This window comes from Eumetopias jubatus, unplaced genomic scaffold, assembly GCF_037043125.1.
Source record: "Eumetopias jubatus isolate StellerSeaLion01/CBP00866 unplaced genomic scaffold, mEumJub1_p1.0 scaffold_17, whole genome shotgun sequence".
NCBI classification, from domain to species: Eukaryota; Metazoa; Chordata; class Mammalia; order Carnivora; family Otariidae; genus Eumetopias; species Eumetopias jubatus.
In genome coordinates this window covers 72,605,637-72,626,102 of record NW_028274823.1, presented here as the reverse complement: position 1 = coordinate 72,626,102, position 20,466 = coordinate 72,605,637, and the positions used below count along the sequence as shown (strand labels likewise).

General features: G+C 43.9%; 1 protein-coding gene across 2 annotated transcripts in view; it reads right to left on the bottom strand.

Annotated features, from left to right (window-relative positions):
- The window catches only part of DISC1 (DISC1 scaffold protein), a 397,155-nt gene that overhangs the window by 324,780 nt on the left and 51,909 nt on the right, over window positions 1-20,466 (bottom strand). For both annotated transcript variants that reach the window (XM_088020223.1, XM_088020224.1), the window contains exon 3: window positions 13,349-13,418. In XM_088020223.1, the coding sequence (XP_087876349.1) occupies window positions 13,349-13,418 (70 nt within the window). The remainder of the gene's footprint in view (window positions 1-13,348; window positions 13,419-20,466) is intronic.

Genomic DNA, 20,466 nt, shown 5'->3' with positions numbered 1-20,466 from the left:
CGAGGAACAGATGACAGGAGCACAGCTGCATTTCGAAATTGCCGTGGACCCGTGGCTGCCACGTGCCCCCCACTCCCCCCCTTTCTGAACAAGTGTCTATAGCAGTGATCCTACACCTGTCCCACCATCATATGTTGGGATCGTGGCGGTTGACAAGCTGTATCTTCAGTACACTAGTGTTCCAATCGATCATCGAGAGAAACCGTACCCTAGAAGCTGTGCTCAGAGAATCCCACCCGAGCAGCCTCACCTGCAGTAGCACCTGAGTTAGACATGGAGCTCCTGGATATCAAGCTGGAACCTGGTGCCATAGCATGTGACACTGTTGAAGGGTTTTGAGAGTGGATGAGTACATTTTGCATGTGGAAAGAAGGTAAAAACACAGGAATAAAGGGCAGTCTGTGGTGGCTTCAAAAGATGCCCACAAATTCTTTAGCCACTCCTCCCATCGACAGATGGATAATTACCCTGCCCTCAAGCGTGGATCACATCACCCTTAGTGACTTACTTCTGATGAGTATATGCAGCAAATGGTAATGCTGCCTGACCTCCAAGTAACCATTCTTGCCCAGCTCTCTCTCAGGATGTCATCACCGTACTATGAGAAAGCCAAGCAGCCATGGGCTACAGGTGTCCCAGCCCCAGCCACATACCAGCAGACAGTCAGCATCAACCACCAGCCACGAGTGACCCACAGCGCAGGTGATTCCAAGCCCCAGCCTTCCAGCTGAAGCCTGGAGTAGAGATGAGCTGCGCCCACTCAGCCCTCCCCAAAATGCGGACTCAAAGCAAAATAAATATTGTCATTGTTTTTCTTAAACAGCTTTATCAAGTATAATTCACTTACCATACAATTCACCCATTTAAAGGATACAATGCAATGGGTTTGGGTACATTGCATTAATTTTTTTTAATTGTGGTAAAATATGTATAATGCAAAATTTGCCATTTTAACCATTTTTGAGTATATAATTCAGTGGCATTAAGTACGTTCCCAATGTCGGGCAACCATCACCACTTACCATTTCTGAAACTTTTTATCATCTCAAGCAGGAACTGTACATATGGCTGAATGATATTCCATTGTATGTATATGTCACAGTTTGTTTATCCGTTCATCAACTGATGGACATTTGGGTTTGTTGCTACCGCTTGGCCAATGTGAGTGATGCTGCATGAACATTAGCATACAAATATCTGTTTTCCTCCCTGCTTTCCATTCCTTTAGGAACATACTTAGGAGTAGAATTTCTTGGTCAGGAGGTAATTCTATGTTTAGCTTCTTGAGGAACTACCAGGCTGTTTTCCATAGCACTGCACCATTTTACATTCCTACAGTGATGTATGAGAGCTCCAATTTCTCCACATCCTCACCAACACTTGCCGTTGTCCATTTTTTGGATAGTAGCCATCCTAGTAGGTGTGGTTTTGATTCACATCTATACCTCAGCATTGTTGAGGATGTTTACATCTATATTTATAAGTGCTATTGATCTGAAATTTTCTTTCCTGTGATGTCTTCATCTGGCTTTGGTATCAGGATAATGCTGGCCTCACAGAATGAATTAGGAAGTGTTCTCTTCTGTTCTTCATAACAGAGAAGGATTAGTGTTAAATTCCCTGAAATGGTTGGTAGAATTAACCAGTAAAGCCATCTGGTCCTGGAACTTTCTCTGTTGGGAGGTTTTTGGTTACTAATTCCATCTCTTGACTCAGTGTGGGTAATTTGTGCTTTTCTAAGAATTGGACCATTTTATCCAGGTTATCCAATTTGTTGGCATACAATTGTTCATAGTATTCTCTCATATTCACCTTTATTTCATATGTTTGGTAGTAATGTTCTCATTTTCATTTATAATTTTAGTTATTTCTATCTTCTTTTTTTCTGCCACAATTTTGTTGATATTTTCAAAGAACTAAATTTTTGTTTTATTGATTCTTTCTATTGGTTTTCCGTTTTCTATTTTATTTATCTCTGTTCTAATCTTTATTTACTCCTGCTAGCTTTGGGTTTAGTTTGCTTTTTGTTTCTGGTTCATCAGTGTGTAAAGTTACTGATTTTGAGATCTTTCTCCTATTTTAAAAATAGGTACTTACAGGGGCACCTGGGTGGCTCAGTTGGTTAAGCTTGATTTCAGCTCAGGTCATGATCTCAGGATCATGAGATCAAGATTCTCTCTCTCCCTCTCCCTCTGCCCCTCTCCCTACTCTCTCTCCCTCTCTAAAAACATAAATTAAAATAAAATAAAATAGGTATTTACAGCTATAAAATTTCCTCTGAGCCCTGCCTTAGTTGCATCCCATAAGTTCTGAGATGTTGGGTTTTCCTTTTCATTCCTCTCTAAATATTTCTCATTTCTCTTGAGATTTCTTTTTTATCCATTATTTCTCTAAGAGTGTGCTGCCTAGTTTCTACGTATTTTGTACATCGTCCTTCGGTTTTCATTTCTAGCTCCATTGAATTGTGGTTGGAGATGATGCTTTGTATGATTACAATCTTTTAAATTTATTGAGATTTCTTTTGTGGCCTAACATGTAGTCTTTCTTGGAGAATGTTCCAGAGAAAAAAATGTATTCTGCTGTTGGGTGGGGTGTTCAATGTACGTCTGTAGGTCTGGTAGGTTTATAGTGTTAGTCGAGCCTCTATATCCTTATTGATTGTCTGTCTAGATGTTCTTGCATTATTAAAAGTGGTGTATTGAAGGCTCCAACTATAATGGAGAACCACGTCTTCCTTCTATTCTGTCATTTGTTTCATACGTTTTTTCATTCTGTAATTTGTTTCATATATTTTGGGGCTCTGTTGTTTGGTGCATATATGTTTAAAATTATTGCATTTCCTGATGAATTGATGCTTTTATCAATATATAATGCCTCTTTTGTCTCAAAAGAGTTTTTTACTTAAAGTCTATTTTGTCTAACAGTATAAATACCCCAGATCTCTTTTGGTTACTATTTGCATGGAATATCTTTTTCCATCCTTTCACCTCAACCTATTTGTGTCTTTGGGTCTAAAGTGAGTCTCTTGCAAATAGTATATAGTTAGATAATTTTTTAAATCCATTCTACCAGTCTCTACCTTTTGATTACAAGGTTTAATCCATTTAGATTTAGAGCAATTACTGATAAAGACTTAGTTCTGCCATTTTGTTATTCATTTTCTATATGTCTTTTTTTTTGTACATCACTGCCTACTTACTGCCTTCTTTTGTGTTTTATCAATTTTTTTTGTACTTAACTGTTTTGATTCCTTTTGTGTTTATTTTATTGACATTTCCTTTATGGTTGCCATGGGGACTACATGTGCCATTCTAAAGTTATGACAATCTGATTTGAATTAATACCAATTTAACTTCAAAAGAATATAAAAACTCTGCTCCTTTACAGCTCCTTTGTTATTGCTGTCACAAATTACATCTTTTTACCCTATGCACTCAAGGAACATAGATTTATAATTTATAAATTATAAATGTTATGCATTTGTCTTTTCAATCATATAGAAAATAAAAAAGTAGAGCTATAAACCAAAAATAGAATAATACTGGTTTTTATATTTGCCCATCTATTTACCATTACTGAATTATTTCTTCATATGACTTCAAGTTACTCTCTAATGTCCTTTCATTTCAACCTGAAGGACACCCATTAGCATTTCTTGTTGAGCAGGTCTAATGGCAATGAACCCCTTTAGCTTTTGTTATCTGGAAATTTCTTACTATTTCCCTCCTTTTTGAAGGACAGTTTTGCTGGCTATAGAATTCCTGATCAACAGGGTTTTTTTCTTTCCACACTTTAAATATATCTTCCTTCTGCCTTCTGGTCTCCATGGTTTTTGATGAGAAAATAGTTGTCAGTCTTATTGAGGATCCCTTGTATGTACGTGATGAGTTGCTTCTCTCTTGCTGCTTTCAAGAGTCTCTCTTTGTCTTTGACTTTTGGCAGTTTGATTGTGTTTCCCTGTGGGTCTCCTTGAGTTTACCTTACTTGTAGTTCATTGAGCTCTTGAATTTGTAGATTCATGTCTTTCACCAAATTTAGGACATGTTCAGTCATTATTTCTCCTGCTGTTCTCTCTCTTCTCCTTCTGGAACTACCATAGGTATATGATGGTCTGCTTGATAATGTCTCAGGGGCCTCTAAGGCTATCTTCAATTCTCTTCATTCGTTTTTCTTTCTTCTCTTCAGACTAAATTATTTCAATTGTCATATCTTAAGTTTGCTGATTGTTTTTCTGCCTGCTCAGATCTACTGTTGAGCCCTTCTAGTGAATATTTTATTGTAGTTATACTTTTCAGCTCCAGAATGTGATTACTTGTTACAATTTCTATTTCGTTACTGATATTCTCATTTTGTTCATACATTGTTTTTCTGATTTCCTTTAGTTCTACATCCATGTTTCCTTTAACTCTTTGGACATCATTAAGACAGTTGTTCTAAAGTCTTTATCTAATAAATCTGATGTCTGGGTTTCTCCAGAGATGGTTTCTGTCCACTTGTTTTCCCTCATTCAACGGGTCATGTGTTTCTGTTTCTTTGTGTGCCTTGTGATACTTTGTTGAAAACTGGACATTTAAATATTATGATGTGGTGACTCTGGAAATCAGATTCTCTAAAATCCCCCAGTTTGCTGGCTTTTCTGTTGTTTTCGTTGTTGTTTTCATCATTTTTGAAGGCGGCAGTAGTCCATCTGTTTAGGTATTTTTCCAAAGTATTTTTGCAAAGACTGCATTCCTTGAGGAGTCTCTGTTCTTATAACTTGTGTTCAGCCAGTGTTTAGACAGAGATTTCCTCAAGTGCTGGGAGAAAAAGAAAAAAACAGAAAAGAAAGCACCGGGGGTGGGGGGAAGCAAAAAAGAAGAAACACACAGAGAGACACCAAAAACAAACAAATTCCTCTCCCAGTGTCTGCAGTGCTGGGGCATTCCTTCAGCCTCCTCAGGATCAGCCTGAGATGAAAGTTTAGAGTCTTCTCTGTTCTGCCCTGAACAAACAAGTGGTTTTCTAAATTTCTCTATATACACAGGCGCTTCTGAATTTCCCACAGATCTCCCCCAGCTATTGCTCCTGGGCATTAGACAGCCTGTTGTATCGCTCAACCAGTAACTTTTGTCCCAGGTGTTTGCAGTTTGTTAGTTCACCCTGCAATGGTTTCAAGCAATGCCTGCCATTTTTCCAGCCTCTGTCCTGAGTTAGCCAAAAAAAGACAAGCACTTGATGTCAGTCCTTCAGGTAACCCCAGACAGGTTAGAATAGACTCACATAATAATTTTCAAGTAAAGTCTGCTCTGCTCCCCCTGGAATCAGGGACAAGTGTCCCACATCAGGAGTGTGAGCTGTCATCTCCAAGGTCACTGCTGTACTGGGAAGGAGTAGGACAAGGGCAAGTAAAAATGCCACAAAGCTCTCCCACTATTTTCAAGTTGCCTTTTTCTTGGTTCAACATTTGCTTGGTTGCTCTAAACTTTAGGCTATTCTTCAGAGTTCTGAAAATGTTGGTTCTGACAGTTTCTACTACTCTTTTGATGTTTCTGTGGGAGAATGAGTGCTTGGAGTTGCTTACTCTACTACTTTCCTGATGTCACTCCCTGACATTGTTCTAATTACTAAGTTTTACGGTCGTTTGGTATGCAGTATATTAGTTTCCTATGACTACTGTGGCAAATAACCACAAACTTTGTGTCTTAAAACAAGAGAAATTCATTCTTTCACAGTTTTGGAGGCTGTAAGTCTGAAATCAGTTTTACTGGGCTGAAATCAAATTGTTTTCAGAGCTGTACTCCCTCCAGAGGCTCTCAGGAAGAAACAGTTCCTTACCTCTTCCAATTTCAGTTGGCTGCCAGCATTCCATGTCTTGTGGCCAGGGAAAGGAATAGTCGGTCCACTCATGTCACAAAGTCTGTTTTTTTTTTTTAACTTTTCTATCAAATATCTGCATGTGACAACAGAGTAGTCAAACCAAATTATTCAAACTTTTGCATAAACACCTGGATGTGTTTAGTATCTAGCTCTGCCCTGAATCCATTAGGCTCTTGTTATGGGCTGAACTGTGTCCCCTCAAAATTCCTATGTTGAAGTCCTAACTCCCAGTAGCTCATAAAGTGACTATATTTGGAGACAGAGTCTTTAAAGAGTTATTTAATTAACATGAAGTCATTGAGGTGGGCCCTAATCCAAAATGACTGGTGTCCTTCTAAGAAGAGGGGATTAGGGCACAAACAGAGGGATGACTGTTTGAGGACAGAAGAGAGAAGACAGCCATCTACCAGGAAAGGAGAGAGGCCTCAGAAGGAGCCAACCCTGCTGACACCTTGATCTTGGACTTCAGCCTCCAGAACTATGAGGAAATAAATTTCTATTTTCCAAGCCACCAGTCTGCAGTACTTTGTTATAATAGCCTGAGTGACTAACACCCTGTGTCTCCCGTTAAGGGTAAGTCAACCATCTGTACCACAAACAGAGACATTTGGGACCTGAAATGATTGTGGTGGGAAGATTCAGTCATGCTTAGGCTTTTGTCCCTGATCACAGACACACCCCTTCCAGTTCTGTTATCCATTTCTCTATCTGTAGAAAGAGGGGAAACAATCCTCAAAAACATTTGATAAATAAAGGGAAATTGTTGACATTTCTGAAGTCCTTAGTGCCCAGACAGAAAAGATGATCACTCTATCCCAGTGAGCCAGCCCCAGACAATCTAAGTCACTGCTTTGTCATGTCTGACTACCTGAAGAGCAGCTGAGTTCTTCAGGCCCAGATGGAACATTGCCCTAGGTGAGCCTGCTCTCCTCAGATCCCAGCCAGCCTCTCAGCCACTCGAGGAGGGTGGCAGGAGCACAGACAACCTGTGGAAGCAGCTTCAGAATCAGTCTTCTAAGCACAAGAGGGACATCTGCCCAACGTTCTACTCCATCCACCAGACTGTACAGCTTGAGAAACTCACTTATAGAGTCTCCTAGAAGGAGAGTAAGATGCTGTGTCCACTATTTGCACACCTGCTAACATTCATTAAAAATGTGCTACAGTTCAGCCAGCAGGAACGTGTGTCCAAGTTCCAACTAAGTACCTAATTAGGGGAAGCAAGTGGAGAAAAAAAAAGAGTTTTTTTGGTTTGTCTTGATGTTTCTTGTTCAGCAGCATGTCTAGCCTTGGCTATCAGATTTCATCATGAATAATGCGCTGTGGCAACACTCCATGCAATCCCTGCAGGACAGACCGACTTCTTCAGAGCCAGGGAAGGCAAGGCAGAGGCCCATCAATATGGGGAACGTAGTGTGATGAGGCCATCAAAAAAGGACATCCACCCCTCTGTGCTTCCACCTCCAAAGTTCTGGAAGGTCTAATAAATCCCATACCTTAACACCCCGACGGAGGAGGCAGCTGAGTGTGCACCTAGTTGGAACACCAAGGAGAAAAGCCGTCACACTAAAATCACATTCTGTGCTACCAATGAAAGAGAAGTTTATCATATGCAGATAAACCATCTGCGTCTGTGCATAAAGCTCACGTCTGAAGTAGGTGTCACACCATGAGTACACGTACACTCCTAGCACTCATGAAAAATGCCAACACAAAACTGTAAGTATGAACAATGACCAGCATTCAACAATGCTGAAAGCCAGCATTGACTGAGATCTTGGACCTTAACTTACAAAATCATAAACTCTCCTGTAAATAGGAAAGGAAGCTAAGACAATGCAACTAAGTGAAGTAAGTGGTGTTTGTCCACATTCTCTTTCTACAGTGTTTGTTTTCATGGATAGCTCATCTCTCAGTTTCTCAGTTTTTACTTAAAATAAGAGGAAGCAGACACACAAGATTTTGCTCTTGTGAGAATAATGTTGAAGGTTAAAATTGAAATAATACAAGTGCGAATTTCCTAACAGCCTAATAGCCTAAGGCTCTAGATAAAATCATGGAAAGTCTTCCTGATGCATCCCTGTGTGGAGCCCTCCTCCGTTCCTTCCCTAGTTGTCACGTAAAGAAGAATTTCCAGAATCCAGAAACTTCCTAGCTAGGTTTGGTCCCCACAACTCCTCCAGAGCTCAGTTTTCCACTTCGGGATGCAAAATGCTTGTAGACCCAGCAAGGACGGGAGGCAAAGCAGATGGGTGGCCAGAGCACACGGATGGTCCCCTCTGAGCAGCTCCCATGGCCTCGCCGGAGAAACAGAAGCAGTACCAATTCCTCCCACAGTGATCCTGGGATATAATCCCGATGTGTAGGAAAGTGCCCGGCATGGAATAGATGTGCAACAGTGCTACATTAACATACATACCACATACAAACATCCCCTAGACAAAGAACACATGCAAAGTGCCATGTGCTTCACTTGGTTGTGTTGTCTTAGCTTCTTTTCCTGGAACTTACTGCAAGCACCCCTGGGAGCAGGGAAGGAGAACCTGGTAGATAGCAGGCCACAATGATGACGTTTCCAAACCCTGCAGCGCAGGGAGAAAAGGAAGTGCATGAGCAGGGGGCTCGCAGACAGAAACTGCACCCCCATTCATATCTGTGCTCCGTGCGGTTCTTTGCTCTGTAAACATCTTAAGTGCCAGTCATGTGTCTCTGAGCAGCCACCAAATGCAGCCTACTTTTTCAGTAGGAACACAAAACAATACAGGCTGCCAAGAGTAGCATTTCTGTTCTGCGGACCCCAAAATGGCACCGGGCTCCCATTTTGAAAGGGCTCTATCACATCCACGGCTATGAGAAGAGGAAGCAGAGCTTCGGGTTCTAAGCATTCGACTGCAGGAAGCCACTCAGACACCAAACTTAAAGGAGATAGAGAGTGGGGTCCCCCCTGAAAGACAGGGCTGTCAGCTTGGACGACTGGCACACTATTACCAAAGAGCAACTGTGGATAGACCAATCTTGCTAGAGAAAGAAAAATGAAGATTATGGCACTCTCTAGAGGGATTATATGCTTGGCCTCTGCCGTCATCATTCCTCTTTACAGTGCCTCACGTCGTACTTGCCTTTTGTCATAATGGATATTGGTTAAGACAAAGGGTAGAGGAACCAGTTCAGTGCTGACCACTTTTCACACCGAGAAAGAAACCCTAAACCAGCAGGGGAAAGGCAGCTGTGCTACATATCACAGGGATGTGAGTCACTGAAATGGTGACTTCCTGAAATTTTTCTCCTTCTTCCATTTGCTTCAGAAGTGAGCCGTGGACATGGTCACAGGCCGGGGGGGACGTTCCAGGCCACACGTCAGTGCAGGACCAGCTGGAACAGCAAGCACATCGCACGTCATTGCCCTCGCTGTCATTCTCTCCCTCCCCCATCTCCCATTTCTGGACGGCAACTTCTCCTGCTGCAGGACTCTGAGGTCCCAACCCCTGCCCCACCGCTGACCACGACACAGGACGAGCACTCATGGGATGAAACCAGGAAAGCATTTCAAGCCTCTGCAGAAAACCTCTAAGCAAGTACTAAATGGTATTATTCTTTTCCTACCAAGCTCTCCCAGCTCTAGGCAAGAATATAAGGAATTATTAACTTTACTTCCCAGGCGAGGAGGGAGAGATGTAATTAGAGCCCTGAGGTTTCCCCACAAGGCATTAGCGAGTAAGTCTGCCAGCACTGTGATGAGATAAAACATGGAACTTTCTATTCTGTGCCAATTGCTTCTTTGTCTGGAACACAAAGTCATCTTCATGAGTGAAACTAGAAAGAAAGAGAGAACAGCAACAAAACCAAGGGAGAGCCCTCCAGACTCTCGCGGCTCCGGCAGCCTGCTTCCCCTGAGACAGAGCACAGCCCCACACCTGCTGCTGACACTGAAGCCGAAGTGAGTCCACTCGGAGACCGTGAAGGCTGAGAATAAAGAAAAATCACAATTCTTGAAACATTTACTAGTAACCCTAGATAAACCAAGTGAGAAAGGAAATCTTACTCAAATCCTATTGCAACAAATCTCATTACAATAAACTCTCCACCTCAACATCAACCAAGCTTCCCTAATGACTTGGCCGTTGGTTTACAAGAATTTATGGATCACCTACTGTGTGCCAGTCCATGTGCTGGGCCCTGCAGTGATCCATTTCACCCAACAGCCAACTTCACATCCCATTTCGAGACAGCCACACTGTGGGACGGTGGCTTTCACACCTCTCCACGTTCTCTCAAATGCCCTTCCAGATGCATCCTCTTCACCCTCTGAGGCTCATTCCAGTTACCACCTCCTCCACAGGGTTTTGATCCTCACCCACCGCACTTCCAGCAGAAGTAGTTTCTCCACGGGGCGCCTGGGTGGCTCATTCAGTTAAACGTCTGCCTTCAGCTCAGGTCATGGTCCTGGGGTCCTGGGATGGAGTCCTACTTCTGACTCTTCTGCTCAGTGGGGAGTTTCCTTCTCCCTCTCCCTCTGCCCCTACCCCTGCTCATGCACTCTCTCTCACTCACTCTCTTAAATAAATAATAAATCTTAAATAAATCAATAAAATCTTTAAAAAAAAAGAAGAAATAGTAGTTTCCCCTCTTTTGGAACTTCCTTAGTTTATATTCTAAGGGACATGTTATGTGTAACTTTACTATTGTGTACTGTGCTACCTCCCCTCCCTGCCAGAAACTTCCAGAGATGAAAATCCTAAGGACAGAGCCCAGTGTGTCTTTTAAAATGGCTTTGTGTCAGAGCACCGGGGTGGCTCAGTCAGTGAAGCGTCCGACTCTTGGTTTCAGCTCAGGTCATGATCTCAGGGTCGTGAGATAGAGCCTCACGTCAGGCTCTGCACTCAGTGTGCTTGAGATTCTCCCTCTCTGCCTCCCTCTACCCCTCTTCTCACTCACGCTAAATAAATAAATGCATAAATAAATAAATAAATAAATAAATAAATAAATAAATCTTTTAAAAAACAAATAAATAAAATGGCCTGTGTGCCTTGTATCCCCCCAGCACTCCAAGGGCCATTCTCTGGACAGCTGCAGGAGTGTCCTTTGGGAGCTTATTGCAAACGGAGAGTCTCCACCCCAGCCCAGACCTACTTGGTCAGGATGTGCATTTACCACATTACGCAGGTGATTCATATATACACTGAAGTTTGAGAAGCACTGTTCTATACAATAGATGTTCAATGGGTATCTTTTAAATAATGAGCCAAGTTCTACACAAATATCTTCCCCTCATGCACCCCATCCCAGGGACTGCAAATGAGCTAAGTAACCCCATCCTGAGGTGACACGAGTGCTTGGTCCTTGCTAGCCACCCGTGGCTCCTACACATTCAGCAGCAAGTAACTTTCTTGTTCATCACAAAACGCTGCCTGCCTGCCTCCCTACTATGTGCCAGGCCCTCTGCACATTTCATAAGAACATTGACCTCTCAACACACTGAACCGGGTTTGCATTTGCAGGTTTGGGAGTTTAAATAAAGGAAGAAAGTATGTGACTCTGTGTGTTAAGTACCTCCCAGGTGCCTGTCCCCTCCACAGACTCCTGGTGGATCAGGAGGGACACAGCCCCGGACCAGTCCCCCGTCCACTCGCCCCCAGAACTCAGCTGGCCTGGTTCTCCAAGGAGTAAAGCCCTGCATCAGTGTTTTCTCACATGCCAGCATGCCTCCCGACCCCTGGAAGGCTTCTGAAACACACTGCAGGACCTGTCCCCAAGCTTCTCACTCAGGAAACATTCTCATGCCTGACATAGAAACAAGAAAAAGAAATTCAGACAGAAATACTAAATAAAGGTTTCTATTCCTTTGGCTTCCCTGACAAGGAGTATCTTATCCAACCTTGTTCTCTTGTGTGTTTCAGAGATAATCTGGAGAAAAGACTAAAGAAGTGAGGCCTCTGCTTAATGAAGCCCACTGAGAAAACCAAGTCCAGAAAGTTCCCCAGGCCTTGGCCAGAAAAAGAAGGTCTGGTTTTCCACCCGTGTCTTCAGCTTTGCGTGTTGGAGCGAGAGTTGTGTGCTAAGGGCCCATGCCAGAGAAAATTAATTTGGCCAGCAGTGGGGAGCCTCAAGCCTAGGCTCGGTTGTCCTTCACGGACAAAAGTCAGCGGGTGCGCCCTGCTGCAGGCATTGCTCATTTGCTCTCTGCCTACAGCTGTGCCCGTTCATGGGGCAGCCCTTGCCTCAGACTCACCTCCTCTCTCACACGCCTCAGCCTCCACCCAGTGCCATCATGCAATCAAGATGGCCTGTAGAAAGAGTGGAAGAGTTGAGAGTTCCACCTCTGTTCCCAAATCCCTCTCCTTCCTCCCGCCCGGTCATGCTCGGTGGTCAATGTAATCACAACACTACACAGCACCAGCTCCGGGTGTTTCTAGAATAGGATTTGCAACCTCCTTTTAGAAATCACTCACCCACTCCTAGAGTGCCCCAGTGCCAACAGTCTGTGATGTATTCATTGGGAATAAGAAATCACAGGTCAGTAAGGTTGAAGACCCAAGCCTCAAGGCTAACCAGCTTCCAGAAGAATCCTTAAGTCTGCATTCTATTTCCAGACCCATCCTGAGTGTGCTAAACCTGGTTATCACCAGGACTATCTATCAAGTTCATAAGTGTCTGGGGGAACCTGGAAGCTATTTTAAGCCCTCTCTCTTCCCCATATCCAGCAGAAATGGGTGTGAAATGTGACAATCAGCATCCAAAGTCCTGAAGACTCTTCCCAGGCCAACCATACCTGAAAGCCTTCCTTTGACCCAGTCTGCCCTGTGTCCACTCAGCTGCCATGTTGGTCCTTATCTGCTTCTGCTCCAACTCCTACCTTGGTGCCTCATTTTAACTGTTTTTTTTCTGGCATCTAACCAACTCCTCTATCTTCTGGTCTCATGTTGTTACTTCTCCTTTCTAGCTTGGACATTTGGGGCCATCTACATGGGAATTAGGTACATTTGACCCCTTTGGCACAGCCTGGCATTTCTCAAACTCATCCCATTTCCTCTCTCTGGTCCTGGACAGTAAGAAATCAAAAAGCTCCATGAGAATTCATATTTACAGGCATCACAAGGTCAGATCCTGTGTCCATCTTATTTTCCTACTCCTGCCACACTGCCTAGCACATAGTAGGTATACAACAAATATTTTTCAATGAATGAATAAATTATAGATATATCACACGTTAGGCAGGAAGATGAGGAGTTAATGTAGCTTTCATTGTGCAAATACTTGAGTACTTCTGGGTAATCAACAAATGTATAACCCAAAGGATTAATGCTCATAAAATGCTTTGAAATCCACAAAATACAGTGCTATAAAACAGTCAATTGTTACTGAGTGGAGGTGACCAGAGGAACAGAGCATACAATTCATTAGGGGTGTAGAAAATGAGTATGAATGAGGGTAAAAGAGAAATGGGACATTCCAGGGAAAAGAGGAAATAATCAGTAAGCAAAATAAAACTCACCTTTATCATAATCATCATCTTCAACTGCTTTTCCTTGAAGTTTCTGAAGCTTTAATCTTAGGGATTTTACCTATGTTGGTTTGAAGGGGAAGAAAATGAAAGCCAAATTAGGATAGCATTCAAGCAAACTTATTTTTTTAAAGCTAAAAACATTTAGAAACGATTTTGAAACTGAAGTTCTTTATTCTCCTTTAAAAAAAGAACCACAAATGTACATTTTTCCAATGCCAGATGCATTAGTTTCTCAAAAAAAAAAAAGTTATATAAAGAGAAAGTGTAATTCGAGCATAAAATCCACAAAAAGAGCTAGAAAGTTATTTTAAACAAAAACATCACATTGTACCCTTATCTGCATGAAAAAAAATGCATAATAAAAAGGAATGCAAACTTCCTGACCTGACCAAATGGTCTCCGTTCTCAAAATCACATTAAAATTATGAAGATAAACACACTAAGATTGGAAAAGAAGCCAAGAGAAGAAGAGCATGAGCTTAAATGGGGCAGGCTATCCTGCCAGCCCGGGGAGATTGACAAGGACTTCACCATACCCTTCTAGAAAAGGGCATCACCCTATTTAACCCGCATATAGACATAATGATCCCATTGTTTGTCAGAGAGTTACCAATACTCATTTTTAATTATTTTTCTTCTCGACAGGAGGCCCAAGATTTTCTGAAGATAGATTCTTGGCGTATTAGTGAATGGATGTGGGCTCGCTCCCTGAAACACACCTTCCTCCCATCCTTTGCCTGGCTTACACCTCCATGTCCTTCAACACCCAGCTCGGGTGTCACCTCCTCCAGTCTGTGTTACATGTCCTTCCTCTATATAGCCATTGTGACCTGTTTTTATTCGTATGACCCATTTGTTCTTATTCGTATGACCCATTTAACAAATATTTACTGAGTGTCTCCTCGGTGCCAGGCACCGTTTGAGGTGTTGAGGATACAGCACAAAATTCTTAGCCGTCTCTCAATGTACACTCTTGAGTAGGAAGACAAAAATTGACATAATAAGTATGTTTTATGGAGCCTTACAAAGTGATTGGGGTTAAGAAAGAAGAAAAACCATAGAACCCAGTAAGGGGCATCAGAAATGCTGGAAGAGGGTGGGGCTGCAGATTTAAATAAGATCTCACGGACATTTGAGCAAAGATTTGAACGTGGTAAGAGGGGGAACCCTGGGGGTCCTGGAGAAAACATTTCAACAAGAGAAGAGTCAGCACAAAGGCTCTGGGCAGAGGTGTTGCTGGTGTTGCCAAGTAAAGCAGCAGGCCACTGGGTCTGGGGTGGATTCATTAAAGGGGGATTGTAGATGATGAGGTCAGACAGATGATAAGGAATGCATCATGAAGACACACGAAGATGACTAAAAAAAGTGCTGATGTTACTCTGAGGGTGATGGGGGCAGTCAGAGGGTTTTGAGCACAAGAGTCCATGCTCTGACTGGGGTCTGACTGCTGTGGGTAAGGGCAGAAGTCAGATGGTGGGGGTGGGGGGCATGGAGACCGCCCAGGATGGACGGGATGGTAGCCTGAACAATCGTGGGCACAGTGAAGATGGTGAGAAGGTGATCTGACCCTGGGCACATTCTGAAAACGGCGTTGAAGACAGGACCGACAGGATTTGTTCATAGATCACATGGCGGGTAAGAAAGTCAGCATGATGCTGGGATTTGGGTTTGAGCTGCTAGAAGAATGGAATTGCAAGAAATTATCGTAGTACTTGGGACACCATGTTACTGCTGTTGTTCTGTTTCATTTTGTCTGTGTGCTCCATTCACACTCGAGCATCTTGAGGGCAAGAACTATATTCTATTCATTCTATTCTATTCAGAAAATGGCAGAGTTCACCCTTACTAGGCTCTCCACTGCTCTGGGCACACATAACGATGACATTTCTCTCACCACCTTGCTGTGGGTCATGGGGTGTGGGTGCAAGCGTTAGAGGTCACTTCTGCAGTGAGTATTTAATTGCTCTTGTAGGACCTCTTATGGTTTTCTTCCTTGTCCCCTTGACTGAGGGGCCGTATGTTCAGGTGGCGTAGGCAGGGTTCCTGAGTGACCCTGTGGAGCAGATCCCCCAACCACCTCCGTGGAACGCGAAGCATTCAACAAGAAACACAACTTTGTCCTATGAAGGCTCTGATATCGTGTCACTATCTATTACCTCTTCTGATACAATCTCCAAAGCCGGGCACAGGGAGTCCATAAATACTTTCTGAATGAATGAATGTTTACATTAACCCCTTTATCCTTGAGTTGCTCCATATTACAAGTGCAAACTGCACCAGTAACCTAGTTGTACATATTAGGGATAGAAGATCTGTATGGGTAGTTCAACTGCCATATAAAGCATACTATTACCATCACCATACCCAAGACTTTGTATTATTAAACAGTTACTAGAGTCGAAGCAGAAAAACTACAGGAAAGAAAGTCATAGAACTTCATGCAGAGCCAACATCCACCTCACCTCCTCCCGCTCATCCAGTGATCCCTGTAGGTCGCTGAATTGATGCCCCAGGAGATGTTTGAACATCCATCCTTGCTGGCAGCAGAGCCACTGATGGTCATGTCTTATCCAGTGTGAGGCAGGCAATTTCCCTCCTCCTGCAGCTTCCACAAGCTGAGGCAGGGCTAACTTGCAAGGTTCTCCCCGCTTCCCTCTTCTGCACACCCAGTTAGCATTTCCTTCCATCACTATTGTCTCAGCCCCTTGCAATCCCTGGCAATGTCCCTGGATGGCTATTTCTAAACAGCATAAAATACCCATTCTGTCGATTCTCATTCGTGGTAGCTGTATTCTCTAAAGTCTCCGGAAATGCTCAGTTAGCAAACACTAAGCCATTGCTTCCAGGGGAAACAAGCGTTCGGCTTCTGAGAGCCTCTGATCACAATGTTTTTGCCAACTGATCAATATGTAACCTTGTTTTATGTGTGCTTCAGTTGAAAGATGCCTTATTTAATATATATTTCTGGCTCGTTAACAGAACTCACGGCCACCGGCACTACAGCTCGTGCCTGCATCGAGCTTATCCGACACACGTTTCCACCATAAGGCACAGGGCAACCCTCTCACACTTGGGAGCATGAGGCAGCATGGCGGCCCTATGCTGGCAGGCCATTTGAAACAGTGAAATCCCCAACAAGAAGCACTAAATAGACCACAAAAAAGGACACTTGTTTACAGGATGGCAGCTGCAACGAGAAGGGAGCATTGCCTTGTTCGATCTCAGCTGGGAAAGTGCACATCAGGCAACCCAACTTTTTAGCCACTCTGCACACATCCACAAGTGACGAGGAAAGCGCTGTGAGCATTGACTCTGGAGTTACCAATAAACTGTAGAAAGTAAGCAACAAACACTGAGGATCGGCTATATTTTAAAAGGAACGAAAACCCAAATTCCTGAGATTTGTTTTTTTACTTAAAGAGAAGGGAGAAGGGGTTAGGAATTGGAATGTAATATCTAAAAGGCCCCAGAACACTAGAATCCCAGTCTTTCAAAGGACATCCCTCCCTAATCCTGAGTGCCTCTCCAGGAGCCCGAATGAGCAATCTCAAGCCTCTGCACAAACGTGATAGAAAAAGAAGCAAAAGGCCCCCCTCACGCCAGACACTTCCAGCTGTCAGGAGCCTCTTCTTCCTATAGAAACAAAATCTGCCTTCCTATAAATCTTATGCCCCAGACAGAGTTCTTTCCATCACTCCCACCACACCAAAGAAAGCTAATTCCTCTCCCACAAACAGACATTCAAATCACTGAAAACAGCATCGTGTTTTCTGCTTTTTAGCTGTTAGTTTACCATAAACAAAGGTACTTAAACTACAGATAAATTGTGTCCAGATCCTATCACTTGAGACAGGATATGAGTTTAATTTGAATTATGGGGAGAAGGGTGAATTTGGTGTTTTTGACCCAAATTCTCTTATTCTGAGCTATTTCTCTAATGATAATAACGACCAATATTCTGGGCACTTGCTCGGTGCCAGACCCTGTCTGAAGCTCCCAACAAGTGTGAGCACATTTCATCCTCATGAGAATCTAATGAGGTGGGTACCGTGGTTTATCTCCACCTTCTAACAAGAGCATCTTGAGGCACAGAACAGTTAAGCAAATTACCTAAGGCCCCACAGCTGGGAGAGGAAAATGCCAGGCTAGCATCCAGGCAGGCCCATGAACCTGACACGCTGCAGGGCACCGTGGGATCACAGGCACACACACACCCCCCACCAGGTGCCCACGGAAAGCAGGGCTGTCCTCCTCCAGAATCCCCAGGGTGAACCGGCAGCCACCTTGTCCTTCTTCCGCAAGGAACACCTCTCTTGTGGGCTCCGACCAATAAATTCTTTTAAAAAGCTGCATCTGGGTAATAAAGGTTAAAGGAAGAGATGTATCTAGGGTTGGTTGTATTTTTTTAAAACTAAAAATCCTGAAACCCAAAAGGTAAGTCAGGGTGGCTTTCCACAGCCAGAGCCCCAGGAATGCCAACCTTCAGGCCCTGAAATGACCTGGTGGCTCGGGGAGCTGGCAAAGCGAGCCCAAGGCGTGGCTGGGCCCCAAGAGCCACAACTGCTCAGGGGTTCGCAGACTCCAGTTTATTACAAACAAGATTCTCGGGAGGATGTGAGTTACCTGCAGGTAGGAGGAGATAGAAGAAAGGAAACCCAGCGAGCGGAATCGTGTGGACTGCAATAGGATCACTGCCAAGGTAGTTCCTGTTTGTTTGGCTATTTGGGAGGGAGAGCCACTGGTCATTGGAATGGCATTCTACTTTTGCTTCACTTGAGTCAAAACTTGAATTTTTTGAGATGGAGAAATACAGATATGTTGTCAAGATTTTTTTAAAAGAGATCTTGGAAATGAAACGTTGAATACAGATATTTACAGCTGGAAAAGTGTGATGACACAAAGCTCCACTTAGTGCCTGGGACCTTGTGATTCATAAACAAGAAATGAGTATTTCGTCTTTGTTCATTTCTGACACAGAGCGCCTAAAACCCTAGAAATTTCCTGTGAAGAGGGCAAGAAAGGTGTCTTTTGTTATGTTAATAAGATGACTTTTGGAAGACACCTAAGGATGAGGGCTGGTTGCCAGGGGAACCAACCACATGACTGGGGTGGGGGGGGACTTACAGCCCCAACCCCCCCCCACCCCTGACCTCCAGGGAGGATAAGGGGCTGGGTGTTGAATCATTCCCAAATGGCCAATGATTTAATAAGTCATGCCTACGTAATAAAGCCTCCATAAAAACCTGAAGGACAGTGTTGTGAGAGATTCCAGGTTGGTACACATGTAGACATTCAGGGAGAGTGGTGTGCCTGGAGAGGGCCTAGAAGCTCCACGCCCTTCCCCCTACACCTTGCCCCATGTATCTCTTCCACTGGCTGTTCCTGAGTTATATCCTTTTATAATAAATGTATAATCTAGTAAGTAAAACGTTTCTCTGAGTTCAGCGAGCCACTCTAACAAATTAATCGAACCCAAGGAGAGGGTTGCTGTTGGAACCTCCGATCTATAGCCAGTGGGTCAGAAGCACAGATGATGGTCTGGACCTGCAACTGGCCTCCAGAGAAGAAGCAGGCAGTCTTGTGGACTAAGCTCCTCCACTGTCGGAGCTGATACTATTTCTGGACAGATGGGGTCAGAACTGCGTTGAGTTACAGGACACCCAGCTAGCGTTGGAGAATTGCTGGTGTGGACAAACACCTCTCCAAGGTTGGAATTGATGACGAGAACCCCCTTACACTTTGCATATCTGTCTCTCAGACTCTTCTTATGCCCTAGCGAGTCAATCCAAGAAAACCATCACCTAGGGATCTGTGGTTCCTCTTAAGGAGATTAATCATTTCACTAAAAACAAAAATGAATCAAGCAACAGCGGAGGGCCAGGACGGATGCAAGGCATCAGGCATCCAAAACTGTCTAAGAGATGTGACCTATGGTAGGTAGAGCTCATGGTCGAGTGCAGAACTTGGACCCGCAAACAAATGCTTATTAAACGTGATGAGTGCTACCATGGGGCATGTCCAGAGTGCTATGGAAGCAACGTGGAAGGAGGACTCATTTGGTCCAGAGGGGGCAGCCAACAGGGAGGTGGCTTCAGACCCACTCCAAAGGGATTATATGATCTTGGCAGGTGGAAAGGTGTAGGAAGGTCATTCCAGGCAGAGGGAGAACTGTAGGCAAGGGCCTGAGGCACAGCTTTCCTTGGTGTCTTCAGGAACAGGAAGCAGCACCAGATGGCTGAGCCAGCAGGAGTAAGGCACTGGGGCAGGCTGGTGCAGGTTGGGAAAGGTCTCAATGATCAGGATAAGGAACTTGGATACCATCCCGAGAAGAGCAATGAGCCACCAAAGGTTTCGAGCCAAGGAATAACACTATCCCACCGGTATTTTGGAAGATAACTCTGCTGGCCATCCGGAGGATGAACTGGAGAGGAGAGATACTGGAGGAAGGTAAATATGTCAAGAATCTCTTACAAAACCCAGGTTAAAAATAACAAGGGTTTGAACCAGGGCAGAGGCCATGGCTGTGAGAGGCAGGTTAGCTGTAGGACTATGAGGGCTGACCAGAGGGGGGAGTGACGATGAGGGAGGTGTTGACGACGCTGGATGGATGCTATTCATTAACATCAACAAAAATGTATCAAGACCAGAGCCTTTTAGAACAGCTTTGGTGGGGAAGACAATGACGTCAGCTTTGAACACACCTAACTCGAGGGTTCTGTGCATCACCTGGGAACGGAGACCTGCACGCATATCCAGCCTGACTTCAGGATCTCCTTGTGATACAAATCACATGGCTGGGCTGAGGTCCCTGAGGGCTGGAACAGGGCAAACAGGGCCAGGGCCAGGAACATCAGGCCACGCGTAAAGAACTGAAAGTAAATGAGTGCAATTGCTGGGAATGAACACGACCTTCACATTTTCAGGTACTTCTACCAAATGCCTGATGAGTGGGTGTTCTACTTCCTTGTGTACATGTACATGTATGCACACATACACATACACACATGCACACACTTACACACATGCGCACACATCACATGCATACACAACACAGAAGGAAAACACAGCCTTTCAGTAGGATAAGCCACACACAGCGCAATGGGTCA